This window comes from Sciurus carolinensis, chromosome 12, assembly GCF_902686445.1.
Source record: "Sciurus carolinensis chromosome 12, mSciCar1.2, whole genome shotgun sequence".
Taxonomy (NCBI): domain Eukaryota; kingdom Metazoa; phylum Chordata; class Mammalia; order Rodentia; family Sciuridae; genus Sciurus; species Sciurus carolinensis.
This window is the reverse complement of record NC_062224.1, coordinates 78,401,510-78,423,814: the sequence shown is the minus strand read 5'-3', so window position 1 is coordinate 78,423,814 and position 22,305 is coordinate 78,401,510. Positions and strand designations below refer to the sequence as shown.

The 22,305-nt window shown below is 34.2% G+C and overlaps 1 protein-coding gene across 3 annotated transcripts in view; it reads left to right on the top strand.

Moving 5' to 3' along the window:
- Syt14 (synaptotagmin 14) overlaps window positions 1–22,305 on the top strand; it is a 231,520-nt gene that overhangs the window by 163,832 nt on the left and 45,383 nt on the right. For all 3 annotated transcript variants that reach the window (XM_047521303.1, XM_047521302.1, XM_047521301.1), the window contains one exon: window positions 2,992–3,441. In XM_047521303.1, coding sequence (XP_047377259.1) covers window positions 2,992–3,441 — 450 coding nt within the window. The remainder of the gene's footprint in view (window positions 1–2,991; window positions 3,442–22,305) is intronic.

Sequence of the window (22,305 nt, the reverse complement as noted above, 5' to 3'; positions counted from 1 at the left end):
AATTAAGATGTTTAAATTACATGTGTGTTCATACTTGTGCACGTGTGTGTTTTAATCTATTTCAGTTATAAAACAAGAAACAAAAGGACCTACCTCATGTCCTTATAGGATGTCATTAGGTATAGGTAGCAAGACTACATCGTGATTTATACAGTGCCCATACATCCTATTCCACTGTCTGGGTTCCATCAGCATTCCCATTTATCATGTGGTAACAAAGACCAAAGTAGAAATTGAAATAAGGGTACCAAGACACAGCAGTACACACTTGCTTTATGGAAGAGATTTAGAAGCAAATACACCTGGCTACCACTGACTGTTGCCAGTGAGCCTGCTAAACATATAGGTTTTTAATTTGCATTTCCTAAGTAGAAAACATGGGAGACAAAGTTCCCAGCTCAGAGACAACATGTTCATGGCTTGGATTTTCCATCCCTTTCTATAGGTAATAAATAGTCATTTGTTCCATCATATTTTTTTATTTAATTCATCTATATTTAGTTTGTTTTACAGTTATTAGTTACTGTTTTAATATATCTTATGAATTCTGCCTGTGTCTCACAAGCTGCTTTCCTTACTCGTTATCTATAGTTAACCCCTATATTTTTGCTCATATTTCAGAAGCTGCTAATTTGCTCTTTGTTAACACTTCTTTTGATTTTCCTCTACTCTACTTGGTTTTGTGTCTTTTTAGCATCACAGAATATATTCAAACAATATAGCAAAACTGCATTGCATAAATACTTTGATATAGAATGTTAATAGCCAATGCAAGTATAGGATAGAATGTTAGTAAAAAAATTATATTTATCAAATTGATCGTAACCCTATAATTGATAATATGTATCAATTAGAAAAGTCTTTCCTCTTAGTTTAATCCAGACTCTAGCTATCTTAGTGTCTACATACACAATTGGACTAAAAGAGGGGAAGAAGGCACAGAAGAATTCTGTGGCAAGGAGTTCATAAACTCTATTGAGTCTGTGCATCTCTGTTGCTAGCTAAATGTTTTCTAAAACTTTGATCCAGGCACCTTGAAAGGGAATGATTACTAGTTTCATGTTTGAAGAGTGCAAATAGTAGTTTTTACCTGTAAAGGTTATACCCTTTTAAACTGTGAGTTCACAGTCTTAATATTGGAATGCTCAGGGGAAAAAAAAATAGAAATGAGGGAGGCATCAGAAAAACAAAATTCAGAAATAGCTATTTAGGACTATATGAAAAATTTTATTGCTTAAAAAATACTAGATACCATCATGCTATTTTATGAAATACCAAGACATTTCATTAATAGTCTTTAGCAATTATGAAGTGGTATACATTAAAACAGTTTGCTCTAAATGGTGGGGTTTTTCTTAACAAACTTAGAATGTTTACTCTGATTTACTTACTACATAAAATAACTAAATTCTATGCATTTGTTTCCATTCCGCAAGTATTGCTCTTCATTAGTCATCCTTTTTTACATATCTGATCCCAACTACTGTATAAGATTTATTAAATCAAAGTCAAAGTTGTTTCTTTCCTACAGAAAAGGGGAGTTCTTCCCACCTAAAATAGGGCCTGGTACATAGTAGGTACAATAGTTAGGGTACATGTTAAGCTACTGTAACAAAGAGTCACCACCACACATACTCCAAATATATTGGCTAAATACACAGAATCTTGTTTCAGTTTCATTAAATGACAGACCAGTGTAAGTGGGTGGCTCATTTAGAGGGAGGCCCAGGTCCTTGTCTTATTACTCTGCCATCCCCTCAGGTAGTGTCATAGTGCTCGTGGTGCAAGCTGACCCCCACACATTGTGTACCTGCTGTGGGAAGAGCTAGTTAGTTGGACAAGTAACTTCCTTTATAAAATCTGACCTGGATGTTTCACACATAACTTCTGTTTGCCTCAGTCAGCCAAAGCTGAGTTCATGGACATGTTCACTAAGGGGGAAGCTCTGAAGTATGACCCATGGGTCATGTGTCTTTAGCTAAAACTTAGGGGGTTCTTCTGAGTAAATGAAAGAAGGAAGACTAGGGGCAGTAGTACTCATTGCCACAGTAGGCACTAAATGCATGCTTAGAAAATTCTAAAAATTGGTCCACATTTTAAAATGAAAATCATTTGAGATTTATTAAAATCCTCAAAGTGACATAGTTAAGGTTGGAAACCTGGCTTTGGTATTATTGGTAACTATGTGAAACTTCCAGTGTATTCCAGATAATTAGACTGGCAGGAATTTGAGACAATTAATGGTTATAATTTCTTTTAATGTCATAATTAGTATGTACAGTTTCCAGTATTTCTTCAACTTTTGAAATGTGTGTTCTTCCTTTTCAACAATAGGTAATATTGAAAAATTATACATTGTTTTTAATTCTAATTAACAATTGAAGTAAGTATGGCCTGAACTATGGAGAATACTTAGCTGTAAAAATATTTTGAAGCCTTTTTATACTTCCATATTTCACATTTCCTTTGTTTTTTTTTTCCCCTTTGGTTTTTAAATCTAAATAATATGTTCTTTTATATATGGGGAATTGTAGAACAAGTTCTAAAAATGAAAGCAAATTTTTCAGTAGCTTTATACTTTATTTATGTTCACTTACTCTAAGTTTAATATTGAGCTGCTGGTTGCATTCTTTATAGTGTTAAGGTAAAATTTAGTAATATCCTACTAAAGGAACAGAAATACACAATAAAGTATATACTCTAAATTTTTATTTGTAAAACATATATTCAACTTTCTCAAAACGGTAATAGTGTATATTACATTCTTAATGTGTCTTTACTTAGTAAGTGTTTTAGTTTAACTTACCATTTCTATCACTGTGGCCCTATGATAGCTTTTGATTGTAGTTGACTGCTAATTGTACTTTTTCTGTGAGGGAAAATTAAAATTGTTTTCACATCACCCTCCTGAAGAAATATCAGGTGTTTATTTACATGCTGGATTAAGTAATAGAGTTAAAAACTGAAAACATTTAAATTTGCTTTTCTTAGGATATGTCAGCTCAAGGATCATCTTCACAGCTTCCTAAACCTTTTGATCCTGAGCCAGAAGCTAAATATGGCACACTGGATGTGACTTTTGACTATGACTCACAAGAACAGAAGCTTTTGGTAACAGTGACAGCTGTCACAGACATCCCAACATATAACAGGACAGGTGGTAACTCATGGCAAGTACACCTTGTTCTTCTACCTATAAAGAAACAGAGAGCAAAAACCAGCATCCAGAGAGGACCATGCCCTGTCTTCACAGAAACATTCAAATTTAATCACGTTGAATCTGAGATGATTGGAAATTATGCAGTTCGGTTTAGACTTTATGGTGTACATCGCATGAAAAAAGAAAAGATTGTGGGGGAAAAGATTTTTTATTTAACAAAATTGAATCTTCAAGGGAAAATGTCATTACCTGTGATACTGGAACCTTCTTATAATCATTCTGTGAGTATCTCATCATATGACCTCAATTCAGTGTTATGTTCATGGAATATAATATACACAGTTTTAAAAATCTATAATCAATAACTTTCTCAATATATTGTTTATATAGTAATCATACCTTTATACAAATTTCTGGGCCTTGGGTGGGTAGGTATAATTTTTTTTCTTTTCTATTAAAGTTCCTTTTGAAGATGATGATGTATAGGTTCTTTCTTGTGGATCCAAAGAATGAGACCCATGAACAGTGCAGGGTAAGAGTAAAGTAACAATTTATTTTTGAAACAGAAAGGAAGTAAAGTTCCCACAGAGAGGGGTCCCAAGTGGGTTGCCCCAGTGTTGCTGCTATCTAAGGAGAGATTTATATGGTGTTGCTGGAGGTGATCCTTAAAGCTATTGGCTAATAACTTTTAGGGAGGTGAGTTTTTTCATCCAGAGTGAGACTCTCAATGATCATGCTGCACCCTGTCCAGTCAAGCTGTTGATCACGCTTCTAGGCTGTGTCTGGTTCATCAGATAGTTTGTACATGGAATTGTTACAATCAGGGACTCTGCCCTGCCTACAATATTTCTGGTCCCTGCTCTCAGTGATACATGATTTATATATTTTATTCTATCCCTTTTCTTGCCAAGAGTCTTAGGTTTGTTCCTTTGTTGAACATGTATTAAATGGTTGATTATGACATAATCTGAATTCTTATAGAATTAATTTTTTCCAGGTTAAAACTGAGTGACAAATTAAGAGCTAATTATCCTCCTATCTTGTTTACTATAGTACAGAAATTATTTGCTCTGACAGATTGTATACTGCTGCCTAGGTCATGACTTATTATCTTTCCAGAATTACTGTGAAATTATTTTAAAAGTTCAAAAAAATATGACCTCATTATACTTTCTACCCTTTTATAAGGAAATATTTTGAAGTATTTCTGGGAGAATACTTTAAACCTAAGACTTCCAGCCAGTTCTCTTTTCTTTTTCCAGATTATTCACTTACAAATCTCTCCCCATATTTTTAACTAAATTCCCACAAGACATTGCAGATCACAAGAGAGAAGTGTCTGCACCTATTTACTTAAACCAAGGAGACACATTATGCCACATAGTTATTTAGATTATGAGAAAATCTGTCATATGTGCTGTAAGTGTAAATTGTGATTTATATTTATACCTGTTATATTTAATAAAAAAGCATTTTTGCAGTATCTATTTTAGAACAGATTTAAATTTAAAACTAAAGGTATTATATTTTAGGGTTGTTTTTAGGCTTTTAAATGTGTAAGCGTAAGTCCAAGGTTAAGGTTCCATTTCATTTACATAGGTAGCATTTGATCTTGTGGGACCTTCGTTTATAGTCAGACTATACCTTTTTAACTAGATGATTCTAGCATCTGTAAAAATAAAAAGATGGTGGTATACATATCTGCACCCACACACACATATATCTACACGTGTGTTTGCAAGGTAAGAAGCTTTATTGGTAGAATTAATAACTTGGTATCACATCAGATTTTCAGAATTACTTTTTTGGGTAAATGTCTTTTTAAATGACTTTAGCAGTAAAACAAGAGAGATAAAAAGAAAATTCAGGCAATATTTTTTTCTTTTTTTAATTATTAATATTATTAGTTTAGTTGTAGGTGGACTCAATAACTTTTATTTTTATGTGGTGCTGAGGATCAAACCCAGTGCCTCACATGTGGCAGGCAAGTGCTCTACCACTGAGCCACAACCCCATTGCAGGCAATATTTTTTTAGGGGAAAGTATAAATTTTCATAAAATGGAATATTCTGTAGTTAATCTAATTTTTAAACTTTTTCTTATTTGATCTGAATGATAGCTAGTTTTTTCTGTGGAAAACAATATTATATACAAATAACTGCCATTGATTTAAATTAGAAGGGAAAGACTATCATCAAGAGATATGTTTTTTATATTGTTTTATTTACTTTAAATTATCTGTTCCTAATTCCTTATTCATTTTATTGATTGCCCAAAGAAAATGAAGCTGTGAACATATGGTTTTATTTCTGGTCAAATTAAATAATTCCTGTATGCACCTACATTGGATGTGTTAGATTATAGTCAATGATTCTAGAATCTTTTTTCTTTTTCTTTTTTTTCTTTTTTTTTTGCCAACTAGTGTAGTAAATTTCTTTGGAGTGTTTACAAGAAGAATTAAAAAGTTCTAGATAAATAGCTTCAAAGATTAAATATTCAAATCTGAATAAAACCATCTTCTGCTCTTAGAAAATGTTTTCTCTGCACCGGAAATACTCAAATTTAATACCTATAGTTGTTCTATTCTCTTGCTTTTCTTCTTTCTTCACCTTCTCAAAATCTTGTTTGTTTTACAGCTATTAGCAAACCATGGTTGTGAGGTTAACACCCATAAGGGTCAGTTGTCTGATCATAAAAATATTATATTGATAGAATATATATATTTTCTATATTTAATTTTCTCTTTGCTTAAGTTTTAATATTACATGTAGGAATCTTGTTATAGTTTTCTTGGGTGAGTTTGGTTCTAATTTTGTCAGATGTAAAAATGTGTGTATAAGAGGTACATTCATAAAAAGATACATTCATAGTTAAATATTCTAGTAGCTTTTGAATAATTACTTATTATTGCTTTTGTTGCACGAAGTTTTGCCCTTTGGCAAGGGAAAGTTTTAACCCCGACAAGAATTCACAAATTATACTTAAAATATTTTTTAAATTTCTAGTTTATTTTCATGGATAATAATAGAAAAATAGAATCCTTCATGTAATTTAGCCTCACAGCTACTTATTGAAGAACTGATTGAATCAACACATTGAGAGAAACAGACAAATGTCACCAAAATGACTTACTAAGGACTAAACAATGACTCTCCCTCAGTTCAGGATTAAAATTTAACATTGAGATATAGTTTGAGGTATTCCTCCTGATGATAGAAAATGTATCAGAGTGAGAATTTAAAGCATGAGTTCTTTGCACTTACTAGTTGTGTAAGTTTGGCAAATTATCTAATCATTGTGGGCATCAGGTTTCTCATTAGTAAAATGAGAGGATTAGAACAAATGATCTCTGAGGTCTATTCATCTCTGATGTTCTCTGGTTCTACTAATATATATTGGGAAAGGATTTAGGCAAGAACAGAATTGAGTGAATTTTAAATCCGTTTTATATGATTAATATATCACATTTTGTGGTGAGCACATATTATTCCCTCAGTCTTCCATATCTTTTCAACAAGTTTCAAATGATCAGGGAAATCCCAACTAAAACTTTCCACCTTCCTAAGGTAAGCTAGAAAATTCACTTTCCCAATCTCACTCATAGAGCATGAGCTTTATGACCTAGAGTGTACTCCTTCTGTTCATTCCTGGGAAACCTCAATATAAACTGAACAAAGAAGACCCTGCACTCAAATTATGTTTCCGTGAAGCTGATGGTAGAGATGTTGGAGATCATAGACTAGGGTAACTCTAAAATGACTTTGCTGGTTCAGAAATAGTATTGGTGCTGGGCCAGTAACAGCTGTAGTAAAGAAAAGTCCTTGATACATGAAAGTCCTGTGGGAGCAGCAGCAAAGTTCCTTTAACAGACCATTCCTACTGTATGAATTTAGACTTTATTCTTAAGAGTCTTCCCTTCTAACCTGATTCCCTGTTCGTCCTCATTCTTTTAATAAATTGCCGTTCCACTTTATGAGTCAAAGTTAGCTTCCAGTGTTTTCAAATAAGAATCCTGAAATAGCCATATGGTTTAATATTTACTTGCTTCTGTCATTTTTTTACTCCATGCTTAATAACCAGAATATTGTCAGTCACTCTTGGCTATTCTCTCATAATTTGATTTCTTATATATTCAACTAAGCATGGCACTCTTTCTTAGTGTATAAAACCACTTCCTTCACTTGAATTTTTGATATTGAATTACTTTCTATAGCATTTGCCTGGAACAGCCTTTCCTTTTATTCTTCCTAATTTTATTTTTCACTCAATTTACTAAATTTTAAAAATTTTATTAGGTTTATTTTATGGTTTATGAAAATAAAACCAATGATTTTTCTCATGGATATAACAGACAAACCTTTGTATATAAATAATATGTGGCTAGCATTATCTATACAGAGTGACTAGTTGTGGTGATAGTTAAGATTCCTGCACATTTTTTCCAGTTACAGGGTATACCAATTTTGATTAAAACCTTGATTTACTTCATGTAATTCATATGGTCTTGGTGAGTTGCTATACAGCAAAGTTGATATTTAGCAAATGTATGTGGTCTTTCATCTTGGGATAAAGTGTTTTAAATTGATAGATGAACTGTAGCTTACCTGTTAAAGTTTCTTGTAGACAAATGGTTCTCAAAGTGTGACCCTGGGCCAACAACATCAGCATTGCCTAGGAGCTTGTTACAAGTGAAGATTCTCGGTCCCTGTCCCACATACTAAAGAAAAAAGGAGCTTGAAAGTATGTTCTTTACCAGATCCTCCCAATAAGAGCACAGCCCACCTAAAACTTTGATTTCAGTCTTGTGAGACTCCTCAGTAGAGCATCCTGCTCATCCCACTTGGACTTCTGACCTACAGAAAATGTGAGATAAGTAGGTATTGTCTCAAGCTGCTAAGTTTATGATCATTTTTTAGTGGTAGAAAATTAGCATAAATTTTGGTATTAGAAAGTGGGATGCTGCCAAACAAATACCTAAAACTGTGGGAGTGGCTTTGGAATCACTGTTGGGTGAGGATTGAAAGAAGTCAGAGGAAAATTTTGAAGAACATGATCAAGAAAGCCTAAGTTACCTTTAATAGATTTAATAGAACTCTTACCTTTAAGAGCCTTGCCTTGGAAGACAAAAGGAATTGAAATACATGTTCTTGGACTTGGGCTGGGGGTATCCTTTTTATGAAATGGCAGAGTGCTTAGCAGAATTGTCTCCTGCAGTTATATGAAAAGAGCAACTTATAAATGATGAATTTGAATATTTAGCCAAGGAAATTTCCAAGCAAAGTGTTGAAGGTCTGAAGGAACCAAGATTTGATGAATTGGGAAATCCCCTGTCAAGATGATAAAACATGCTAAAATTCAAAAATGGCTGCTGACAGATGGTGTAGGGTAACTGCACAGTTTTTGCTGAAAGCTTAGAGGATCAAAAGGGTAAAGTATACTAGGTTTCCTGGAAAATCTTTCTACAAAATGAAGAGTGTTCCTCAGATCACCACAATCAAACTAAAAGGCTTTTAAAAGCTAAAGACCATTTTCCCTCATCTATTTCAGCAGAAGCTAAAAATAGAGATGGAATTATCTTGAAAAGATTAATGAACATAACTTTGATTTAATGGAGGGACCTCTGTAAAATTCACATAAAACTTACAAAATTCTTGAAAAAAATCATATCAGCACATACATTAGCAGCTTGAACTAAAAGGAATCAAGAACATGAAATGAAAGGGGTAAGACTTCCACAATTCTATTGGTAGGAAGCATGCTGGTGAAACTTCCCAGCAACAGATACCTGCTTGCTACTTTTCATAAAGAATGAAAAATGACAGAGGACAGAATTGAGAGATGTAACTGAGACTCAGGAAGGCTTATTCCCAAACCTTGACACCTATTCAGGGAACTGTAGCTATAGTTTGCCCATCAGGATTTCTTAACTGCCTTGGACCAGTGACTACCTTCATTTTGCCCTTCATGAACTATAAAATCTGTAACTTATGTCTGTCTTCCCATTGTATATTGGAAGTGTTAGTGGCAGATAACTTGTCTCTTTAGTTACACAGATTCCTAAGTGAGAAGAATTTTTCCCTGGAGCTGAACTGTTCACCCAGGTTTAGATAAAATTTTGGCATTTGAGAGTATGAGATTTAAATTTAGATATTGGGTTTTTTAATGTTGAGCTGATGATGGAATGATAAGAAATTTGGGGGACCTTGGGCTGGGTAACACCAACCTGTATTTTGATCATAAGAAGTATATGGTATCATGCAGGGCCAGATGGGCAGACTGGAGGAGGCAGAATTCTAAGATGGTCTCATGGCCTTTATTCCTCTGGCGTTGCTGCTATACTTATGTTACATGGCAAAAGGATTTTGAAGATGTGATTAAGGTTACGTATCAGTTGACATCAAAAGAATGTATTGCTGGGCATGGTGTGCACTCCTGTAATCCCAGCAACTCTGGGGGCTGGGGCAAGAGGATCACAAGGTCAAGGCCAGCCTCAGCAGCTTAGCAAGACCCTATCTCAAAATAAAAATAAAAAGGGCAAAAGATGTAGCTCAGTGGTAAAGCACCCCTGGGTTCAGTCCCCGATGCTAAAAATAATAAAAGATAGATAAATAGTCAGTGTGGATCTAGCCTGTTCACAGGAGCCATTTAAAAGCAAAGAAATGTTCTCTACAGGAACTGAATTTCGCCAACACCTAAATGAGGTTGGAAAGAGATCTTTCCCCAGAGCTTCCACATAAGAGTCCAGCTGAGTCAATATGTTTATTTTGCCTTGTTAGAAAGTAAACAGACAACTGAGTCCTCCCAGTCTTCTGAACTATAGAGACAGTGGGATAATAAATAGGTGTATGTTTGTGATAACTTGTTACACAGCAATAGAAAATTAATAGGGTCCACAGGACCTAAAATATTTACTCTCTGGCTCTCCACAGAAGTTTGCTGACCTCTCCTTAAAATAGCTGGGAAGTAAAATTGAATATCAAACGTGCGAATCACTTCTGTAGTTGAGGAGAATATTTATACAGATAACATACTGAACATCTACTTTTATCTTGAGATATTCTTTACCAATCCATGAAATCTTTAGCAGATACCATTATACAATTGAAACGTGTAAATCAAATTTGCAGGAACTCTTTGTTTATAACCTGTTTATTCCCCTTTCATTATTCTTCATGACTGCTTCATTAGCATAGGTATGTTGCTCTGGTGTGTATTAGGCTTGTTTTACAACTTTCTAAATATAACTAGCTCCCTATAATTAATATTACTAGTTCATGTTTTGATCTATAGTGCTTTCCATACTCTGTTCCAGAGTCATTATCATTCTAAACCTCTTCCACCAGGAGGTTTTCCTTGACTCTAGTTTATTAGAATTCTGTTTATAAGTCTTATAACACCTTTTCCTTTATAATTCTTTATAATACTTATAATTTTTCATAATTGCTTACTGTCTTAACTGTTGTACCCCTAGCCTTTAGCTTAATTACTGACTTACAGACACTCCTCAGTAAATGTTTATTTAGTAAATAAGACATTGAAGTGTTCATTCATTTTAATATGGTGGTTATGTGAATATAAGGGAAACTATAATAGCTGTGAGAAAGTCATGATATAATTAGGCTTTAAATTTTTACGCACAAATTTTGTCTCAAAGGTTGAGGAAAGAAAAAGACATCGATTTTTTTAAATTGAATCATAAAATACTGCTGCTTAGAGATTAATGATCAAAGTATCCAGCTATCTTGCTGTCCAGTAAAGAAATATATAACTTAGATCAAATCACTTGGCTAGTTTCTCCTGGCCTCCTGGTTCAAAAGCTTGGGCTAGAATGCAGAGGTCCTTCTAAAGCTAGTAATTTTCCAGAGATTTCAGAAGAACCAATTTAGAAATTTGAGGATTCTAAGACCATTATTATGCATGATTTCTGATATATAAACTACCTTTTAAAAAGAGAGTGGATGATTTTGAATGGAATCTCCCTCACAGAATTTTTCTGCATAGATACCCAATGAATCGAGTTTAAAAAGTATGAAAACTAAAACTACCCCATTCACAATAGCATCGAAAAAAATAAAATACTTGGGAATCAATCTCACAAAAGAGGTGAAAGACCTCTACAATGAGAACTACAGAACACTAAAGAAAGAAATTAAAGAAAACCTTAGAAGATGGAAAGATCTCCCATGTTCCTGGATAGGCAGAATTAATATTGTCAAAATGGCCATACTATCAAAAGTGCTATACAGATTCAATGCAATTCCAATTAAAATCCCAATGATGTACCTTGCAGAAATAGAACAAGCAATTATGAAATTCATCTGGAAGAATAAAAAACCTAGAATAGCTAAAGCAATCCTTAGCAGAAAGAGCGAAGCAGGGGGTATTTCAATACCAGATCTTCAACTCTACTACAAAGCAATAGTAACAAAAACGGCATGGTATTGGTACCAAAATAGACAGGTAGATCAATGGTACAGAATAGAGGACATGGACACAAACCCAAATAAATATAATTTTCTCATACTAGACAAAGGTTCCAAAAATATGCAATGGAGAAAAGATAGCCTCTTCAACAAATGGTGCTGGGAAAACTGGAAAACCATATGCAATAGAATGAAATTAAACCCCTATCTCTCACCCTACACAAAACTCAACTCAAAATGGATCAAGGACCTGGGAATCAGACCAGAGACCCTGCATCTTATAGAAGAAAAAGTAGGTCCAAATCTTCAACTTGTTGGCTTAGGATCAGACTTCCTTAACAGGACTCCCATAGCACAAGAAATAAAAGCAAGAATCAACAACTGGGATAGATTCAAACTAAAAAGCTTTCTCTCAGCAAAGGAAACTATCAGCAATGTGAAGAGAGAACCTACAGAGTGGGAGAATATCTTTGCCACCCATACTTCAGATAGAGCGCTAATTTCCAGAATCTATAAAGAACTCAAAAAACTCTACATGAAGAATACAAATAATCCAATCAACAAATGGGCTAAGGAAATGAACAGACACTTCACAGAAGAAGATGTACAAGTAATCAACAGATATATGAAAAAATGTTCAACATCCCTAGTAATAAGGGAAATGCAAATCAAAACTACCCTAAGATTTCATCTCACCCCAATTAGAATGGCGATCATCAAGAACACAAGCAACAATAGGTGTTGGCGAGGATGTGGTGAAAAAGGTACACTCATACATTGCTGGTGGGGTTGCAAATTAGTGCAGCCACTCTGGAAAGCAGTGTGGAGATTCCTCAGAAAGCTTGGAATGGAACCACCATTTGACCCAGCTATCCCACTCCTTGGCCTGTACCCAAAGGACTTAAAATCAGCATACTACAGAGATACAGCCACATCAATGTTCATTGCTGCTCAATTCACCATAGCCAGATTGTGGAACCAACCCAGATGCCCTTCAGTTGATGAATGGATAAAGAAACTGTGGCATATATATACAATGGAATATTACTCCACAATGAAGAATGATAAAATTATGGCATTTACAGGCAAATGGATGAAATTGGAAAATATCATGCTAAGTGAGATAAGCCAATCTCAAAAAACTAAAGGACGAATGATCTCGCTGATAAGCGGATGAGGACATATAATGGGGGGTGGGAGGGGTTAGCATTAGGTTTAGGGTTAGGTTTAGGGTTAGGGATAAGGAGTGTGGTAAGAATGAAGGAAAGAAGGACTGTATAGAGGGGAAAGAGGGGTGGGAGGGGTGGGGGGGAAGGGAAAAAAATCAAACATCATTGCCCCATGTAAACATATGATTACACAAATGGTATGCCTTGACTCTATGTACAAATAGAGAAACAACATGTATCCCATTTGTATACAATAATAAAAAAAAATTAAAAAAATAAAAATAAAAAAAAAATAAAAAGTATGAAAACTACCATAAATCTTACCAGGAGCAACCACTCAATGGAAGAAATATTTATCATTTTGGAGTGGCACAAAGAAACATAGCAAAATATGTACTTAACATCTAATTCCATGCACTGTCCACCAAAAGTGATGAAACAAAAACTTAGAAATTTTAATTAAGGTCCATAGAAAAACAAATTATTGAGTAGAATGTTTTATATAGTAGAATGTGTTACTATCCACAAATATTTAGTGCCCCTTGTAGAAGAGTTTTAGATTTCTGCCTGTTGAAATGGTGTTGGTTATCTCAGTATAAACTTACTTTGATACAGAAATTGCTTCAAAGGTTGGTGTTGCTACATCAAAAACCCAAAATATTTATGGCATTGATTTGAAGCCAAGCAGTAGGAAAAAAAATGAAACTTGAATTGGTAGTTGGTAGTATGGTAATCCTGTTTATGTCGTGATAAAATATTTTGTAAATGTGTCACCTAAACTAATGTGGATGGCAGTTAACATAAAAATGAACTTGTAGCTCTAAGCAAAAAAGGTGGGGAAAACAAACCAATAACATCAATTTATTTACTATTTGCATTGACTGAAAAGTATTATAAGAAAAAAGGAGTTCATAACGGAACAGACAGGTTTGCAAGCAAGCGTAAAAGGAAATAGATCAAATACAAATATTTATTCAAGAACCTGTGGGGTTGAAAGGTACAAATGAGTAGTTTCCAACCCATATATGTTAGAGCTGACAACACTGAGCTACCAAAGGCTTCAGAAAACTCAAGGACCAAATTGAGAGCGTAGTCATAACATCCAGTGTTTAAAACATTTGAGCTGGGTGTGGTGGTACATGCCTATAATCCCAACTACTTGAGAGACTGAAGCAGGAGACTTTCAAGTTTGAGACCAGTCTGAGCAATTTCATGAGATCCTGTGTCAAAATAAAAAGTAAAAGGCTGGAGATATAGCTCAGTAGTAGAACACCCTCGGGTTCAATCTCCAATACTGGGGTGGGAGGAGAGGAGGAATCAAAACTCTTAAGTAGATTATTGTGGTACCCAAAAAGTCATTTCTTTTAGACAGAATGGTTCTAGAAAAAGGGACTAACGGTGCAGCTCTCCTTCAGAGAGTAGGAAATATATAAAGAATGAGAATGAGGGTAACAATGTCTGCCTTGTGTGATTTGAGAATGACAGCAGAGCAGTGGTCCCTGAATGGAAATGTTTTTGACAGTTACTCTATCTCTGGTTCATAATTACATGTTTGTGTAGGGGACAGCTTACCTTTTTAGTTCTGTCTCCAAATGAAGAAAAGCCACATCTGTACTCAACTGTATTTAATACCTAGAGTTCCTTCACTTTTCACCCGAAGCTATGGGATTGATCCCCGGCACTGAAAACAAAACAAAAAACAAACAACACTAAAACAAAAACAAGACCTGTGACTAGCATTTTTGTTTTATTTTCCTTAGAGCAGGATGGGAGTGTTTTGTATATGGGAGAATGAAGGAACTGAATGTTTGCTATCCAGACGAACAGGCACTCGTGGTCTTTGATACCATTCACATCTATCCTCTTGCTCCTCCCTGCAGAAGCAGCATGCATTACTACCCTGTTGAGTTCAGATGGGCTGTGTGCTTTGCTTTGGTCTTCTGTTCATAACTTTTAAGAACCAGAATAATGTTTCTGCTATTATAGAAACATATGGAAATGGAGACTCTCTTAGCTTTGAGGAGAGCCTCTTGCTAATCCAAAATAGATAAGTTGTGTAAGCACAACGTAATCCGCTGTTGTATTAATTTGTAGTTATTTATTACCACAGGGTAATGAGCCTGACTGATTGACTATTCTAAGGAATGTGTGAGCCTCTGTGACGGATAAGTGGATGATGCAGGGAACTGACTGGTAGAACTACCTTCTTTTGAAATGACCTAAGTCTTCATGTTTATTGCAAATTGGACTCCCTAGAAATAGACCCTGAGAAGGAACTTAGCGTACCACATGCTTACTAAGGTGTGGTCTTAGAATCAATGCTTGTGAAGGAGAGGAAAAGGAAACAAAATTGGTCAGAAGGAGAACTGAAGCTGAAATGCATGCCTAACAACAGCTTCAGCCAACCCCATGGAACTCTGGAACTAAAATAGTTCTTCAGAGTTGTCCCCAGTTGGACCAAGATGGAGATGGCAATGCCTTTACATCCCTGCATCAGTCTCATTGGATGTGGACTGCCTTGGAGTGTGTAAAGGTGATGTTGGGAGTAGGCATCTGCAATGGAGTCAAAGGTAAAATCACTGGAGATACATAAGTTGATCAGGAGAGGCCAGGTTCCTGGATAGGCTTTCCGTATGGACATTGAAGTCACAAAAGATAATGGCAGAAGTTGAAGTGTAACAAAAGATAGAATCAAGAATCATTTTCCTCAGTGATGAAAGGAAAGTGTTCAGGAAATGAAGAAGAAATGTCTAGGAGAACAAAATCTCTTTGAGGATTACATGAGGAAAATAGTAGTTCTTTTCCATGATTTTTAGGAGTAATGTTTGCAAAAACATCAGAGAACTTTGTTTCCTGACTTTGGGGCACTTGGAATATGAGGGAATACCTGAGATGAAAAGTCCACGGGGAATAATGTGTCCTTGGGGAAGAAATGGATTTCAATTTTTAATACAAGGTGTTGGGGTTATCTGAGCAGAAGCTAAAGTTCGAGAATTTATCATGGATTAGAGTATCCAGGAGACATAGTGAAAAGACTCTTCTGGAAAGGAGGAGCATAATGGGAAGAAGTGCAAAGGATAAAAGAATTAATGTTAAAGTAAAAGAGATAACCAGTGTCATCAGCATCTGTCTTCATTTATATTATGCTAAATGTTGATCCTAATCATAATTTTACATCTCTATTTTAAATCTCAAATTTCACTTAAAATCTAATTTGAATTCCATCTTTATAGAAAAGTATTAGATCTTTTCTAATATAATTTTAAGCTATTTAACTTACTTGTTTTTGTAAGTAAGTTATCATCAAATATGGTTATTACTGTAGAAATGTTGAATGTAGATAAATGGATGAATAGGTATATATTTGGTATATTGTCATTGAGTTTATTGCATCTAGTGCTCATTTTTGCAGCTGTTACGTTTTCTTTCTTACTAAACTTGTTTTATGACTTTCTTCCAGATTTTAAACACTTGAAGACTGGACTGTTTTATTTACTTGGTATTTTTCATAGAACCTGGAATACAGGTGTTAATGACCACTTATTAAATGATTTACCATATTGATTCAAGAAGTCTTGATTATTCTTAAATTCTTACCCAGTTTCATTTAGCAGTATTCCTTGATAAGTGTCAGTATTCTTAAAACAGCCCTAATAAGAATCTTTTATAACCTGAAATTCAATAAGTGTGCATCTTGAGGCAAACAATTTTTAAACAATAGTTAATTAATTAAGAACATAAATGCTTATCCTGTTTCTTATTCAACATATAATACCACAGTATCCTATGAGTGATATACCTTCCTTATGATTTACTATGATAATGATCTCATCGTGGATACTTATAATTTCAGCTTTTAACTTCTGAAATCCCTGTGTCTCAAAAAATAGTCTATCTTTTATGTTAATGGATTTAATCAATTTGGTTTGATATTTGTACTGCTACTAATATGTATGTGCGTATGTTGCTGGGGATCAAATCCAGGGCTTCATGCATGCTAGGCACGCACTCTACCACTAAACTATATTCACAGCCTCTTGTTACTTTTATGTTTAAGAGAGATCAGTTATGTCTTACATTCTGTAATTGGAATGTGTATTCTTATAAGAATCATACTTTATATTGCTAGCAAATACCTTTCAATACTAGTTTCACAGGGTTAGGGTTGTAGCTCAGTGGTAGAGTGCTTGCCACACTTGAGGCACTGAGTTCAATCCTCAGCACCACATTTTTTTTTATTAAAATATTTTTTATTTTTACAGTCACATTTTGATTCACTGATTCATTGTACACAAATGGGGTGCACCACATTTTTTAAAAAAGAAGGTATTGCATCCATCTACAAAAAAAAATACAGTTAAAGAAATCACAAACACACAAAAAACTAGTTTCACCCATTTTCACATATACTAACATTCATAGCTACCATTGTCTGTAAAAAGTCTACATTTTCCAAATGTGGATTATTATTTTTTATAAAATAATTGAAAATAAATATTTCTTGATAAACAAATGATCACAGTTTAAAAATACTACTTGAAGGATTTTCTGCATCTGTTTAATCCCAATTCCCTAGACAACACAGTAAGGTGAGCCATGGTTTACTTTAATAAAATTAAATAGTTAGAGACAGTTATTCAAGGAGAAAGCAAATGACCATATTGATAGAGAGGAATAAATGTAAGTCTCACATGAAGAATTGTTATCAATTATTTCAGTGAAAGGGAGAAATAGGACATAAAAGGAAGCCTTTTGTTTAAATCAGATTTTTTTTAGGGAAAAAAGAAGTAAAGATTAAATGTCAGGTCTAAAATTTTGAACCGGGAGGAAAAGTTGCATGAGAAAAACTATAATTTTAGTGAATAAAACTGGTTTTGTTGTCATTGCCGTTGTTTATTTAGCATAAGGAATAAAAGACATCAAACAATTTAACTGGAAATTGTTTTGCTGAGACATCAAAATGCTAGTCCCTGCACTGTCAAGAGCCAACATATACTTCATTCTTGTCTAGTAATGAATTATTTTTTCAAAATAAGCCAGAATTGAAGGATTATCTTTAAAGATGGAAAGACTTCCCATGTTCTTGGATAAACAAAATTAAAATTGTCAAAATGGTCCTACTACCAAAAGTGTTATATAGATTCAATGCAATCCCCATTAGAATAGAAAAAAAAAAAAAAACAGTCCTGAAATTCATTAGGAAGAATAAGAGACCAGAAGAACCAAAAAGTAATTCCAAGCAAGAAGAGAAATGTGCTGGAGGCATCACAATACCAGACTTCAAATTGTACTGCAGAGATATAGTAAAAAAAAACAGCATGGTACTGGCACCAAAACAGAAAAGAAGTCTAATAGAATAAAATAGAAGACAGAGACAAATTCACATAAATAGTCATCTTATACTCAACAAAGGTACCAAAAACATATGTTGGAGAAAAGATAGCCCTTTTAACAAATGATGTTGGGTAAATCAGATATCCATATGAAAATGAAACTAGACCCCTATCTTCCACCCTGCACAAAGATCTATTCAAAGTGGATCAGAGACCTAAGAATTAGCCTAGAAACTGCAACTGCTACAAGAAAACATAGGCTTATTCCTTCAATAATTCAGTGCAGGCACCAACTTCCTTAATAAGACTTCTAAAGCACAAAAAATAAAACCAAGAATCAGTAAGTGGGATGGTATCAAGTTAAAAAACTTCTGCATGGTAAAGGAAATAAGAATGTGAAGAGAGCCTAGTGAATGGGAGATCTTTGCCAACTGCTCCTCTAATAGGGAATTAATATCCAGAATATAAAAAGAACTTTAAAAACTTCACACACACACACACACACACACACACACACACACACACACTCCAAATAACCCAATTAATTAATAAATGGGCAAAAGAACTAAACAGACACTTTGCAAAAAAAAAATTGACAAAAAATGTGAAAAAATGTTCAGCATCCTTAACAATCAGGGAAAGAACATCAAAATTACACTGAAATTTCTTCTCAACCCAGTTAGAATCATAATCATCAAGAAATACAAATAACGGTAATTGCTGTCAATGATTTTGGGGGGGAAAGGCACACTTATACATTGTTGGTGAGACTCCAAATGAGTACAACTACTCTGGAAAGCAGAGGGGAGATTTCTCAAAAGACTAGGAATGGAACCACCATATTATCCAGCTATCCCACTCCTTGGTATTTATCCAAAAGAACTAAAATCAGCATATTACAGTGATACAGGCATACCAATGTTTATAGCAGTGTAGTTCACAATAGCCAAATTATCCAACCCAAGTGACCATCAACAGATGAATGGATTAAGAAAATATGGTGTAATATACATATATATATATATACACATACACACACACACACACACACATATGTATATATTACAAATACACACAGACACCATGGAGTTTTACTCAGCCATAAAAGAGAATGAAATTGTGGCATTTGCTGGTAAGTGGATGGAACTGGAGAATACCTTGTTAAATGAAATAAGCCAAATTCATAAAGTCAAGGGTTGGGTGTTTTCTCTCATATGTGGAACCTAGAGCAAAATAAGGGAATAAAGGGCAGGGGGATGCCCGTGAAAATGAAGGGAGATCAGTGGAGCAAAGAAAGGGGATTGATGGGGAGGGAGGAGGGATGGGAAAGGAGAGAGACAGTGAAATGAAATTATGCTATGTACATGTATGAATATACCACAGTGAATTTCACCATTACGTATATCTAGAAAGCACTAATTTAAAAAAAAACAATAAATAAATAGAAGTAAGATTAATAGTATAGAGGAAGGAGAGAAGGGAATGGGGAAGTACTGGGGACTGAAGTGGAGCATATTATATTCCACACTTGTACTATGGGTAGCTATAATGCACCATTAAAAAGTCAGAAAATGAAAGAATAAGTTTAAGGTATAGGTATTTATTTTCCTGTGCTGCTCCTTTTTTTGCCGTTTATTTCTCCAAGATAGCAATTTCATTTGTTTGTAGTACTCTTTCGTATTATCAGGCACTTTATGAAAAAGAATACTATTTGATCATTTTCTGGTGTAGTAAACAAAACAGGTAAACATGTCCAATTGAGCAGCATGTTCTATAACTAAGCATACTCTAAAGTGTATAAAATAGAACAAGAGCCAAAAAATTGTTCTTTATGGAAACATCATGAGGAAATATACACTATTCAAATTCCAAATGTTAACCATTATTTTAAGAATATTCCTTTTTGGAAGTCTAGATTATTGACATCCTGAATATACACTTTCTTTGTTATTACCAAAAGCTGTGAAATTATCTAATTTTACTTAATAGAAGCACTTTTGTTACTTTTTTTTTTTGGTACCAAGGATTGAACTCCGGGGCACTTAATGACTGAGCCACATCCCCAGTGTCACCCTCTTTTTTTTAAGTTGTAGATGGACACAATAACTTCATTTTACTTATTTTTCTGTGTTGCTGAGGATCGAACCCAGTTCCTCACACGGGCTAGACAAGTGCTCTACCACTGAGCCACAAGCCCCACCCCACAGCCATTTTTTGTATTTTATTTAGAGTCAGAGTTTCACTGAGTTGCTTAGCACCTTGCCAAGTTGCTAAGAGTAGCTTTGAACTCAAGATCCTGCTGCCTCAGCCTCCCAAACCTCTGGGATTATAGTTGTGCGCCACTGTGCCCACATCGCCTGGGATTATAGGTGTGCCCAACAGAATGATTATATCTACTGTACTACTTATTATCATATCATTCAGTGGACTAGATGAAAATTAATGAATAATAACATTGAGTAAGGTTGTTCTTGAGGTCTACCCTTTGAAACTGTGGTGCACACCTGTAATCCCAGCAGCTCCGGAGGCTGAGGCTGGCTCAGCAACAGGAAGGTACTAGGCAACTCAGTGAGACCCTGTCTCTAAATAAAAATACAAAATAGGGCTGGGGATGTGGTTCAGTGGCAATATTTTATTTTTTCCTTAGTTAACTCTCCTCATCTTGCTAATAATCATAGAAAAGTAGCCAATGGGCAAATATGTTTCAAAATCAAAATTCTTAATTTTTGTATTTTCACATTTAAAATCTTGGCAGATGGGCTGGGGTTGTAGCTCAGCGGTAGAGCGCTTCGTTAGCACATGTGAGGCACTGGGTTCAATCCTCAGCACCACATTAAAAAATAAGTGAATAAAATAAAGGTATTATGTCCATCTAAAAAAACTAAAAAATAAAAATTAAAAAAATCTTGGCAGATAATCTAAAATTGTAAGTGCTTTATTTAAAATGTATTTAAGGTGGTACTTATTTTTAATTGGTAGATATGGAAGTGTGTTTCATCAGAATGTATATTATAAAACAACTAGTAGTAACTATATTGCTCATAGTCTTCTCTGAATTAGTAGTATTAAGGACATTTTTCCAAAAAGATCATGGTTAGATCTGCTAAGACATTTATTTTGAGTTGGACAGGGTTTAATGCTACTTGGGCAAAGTGGTACTTATTTAGGTAGTAAGAATTTAAAGAGAACTGAAAAATACTAACTCGTATATGTTTTTCTATTTTAAAAACTTGAAATTTAATTTAGGAAAGAAGTAACTTTACATTTAATGCATAATGGAATATGAGCTTAAAAAATAGGTAGGACTAAAGAAACAATTTTTCAGAATTAAAGTAGCAGGAAGTCTCTGTTAGCAGGTTTTTAGTCTCAAAATCACATTTGTACTATAGGGTCTTGTAATGAGTTGGCAAAACATCAATTTGAAAGTTAATTTTGTTCATAAAATTATTGTATATGATAAGCCAGTATATAAGTTCCTGTTGTTTAAGCAGTTGATTTAATTTCTGTTGTTGAAAATGTGTATGCTCCTTTAAGTACCATGTCTATAGGGAATACTGGGATCTCCTGTTAGTGTCAAATACCCATTTTTGGTATTGGACAGTATGCAACAGTTCTGGTAGAAAGGCTAATTCCCTATCCACTTCCTTTTAGCAACTGGAATTGTAATACTCCTATCTTGAGTACTTCACAAGGTTGTGATAATTAAATGAGATAATGTGTGTGAAAATCTTTGTAAGAACTAAATATTAATTATTATCCTGAGATCAAATGGGTGTACTTAATTTAATTTGAATAATTCTAACATTTTCATACACACATTTATTTTTTAAATATTTTCTGGTATTATAGAAAATGATTATTTTCTTTCCTCTACTTCTTAGATCTAGAATTTTTTATATAGACTATATGTTAGCTATTTACTAGTCAGATACTTTGGGGCAGCTAATGATTAGTAGACAACTAAAATACATTTTTTTTTTCTAAATAGAAGAACTAGTAGAAACTGAAAACTTAAGTTTGCTGAACATAGTTTTGGTCTCTTTTGGAATTACCTGATAAATAATCAAGTATATAATATGTATAGTAAAATATGTATCTTGATCTTTCTGTATTTTACAATAAAAATAAACAGTTAACTGATTAGACTTTAATTTGGCTCACTTTTAAGGGGCTAAAATTATCTGTAGGTTAATATATAATTTTCATATCAGGACTTAATA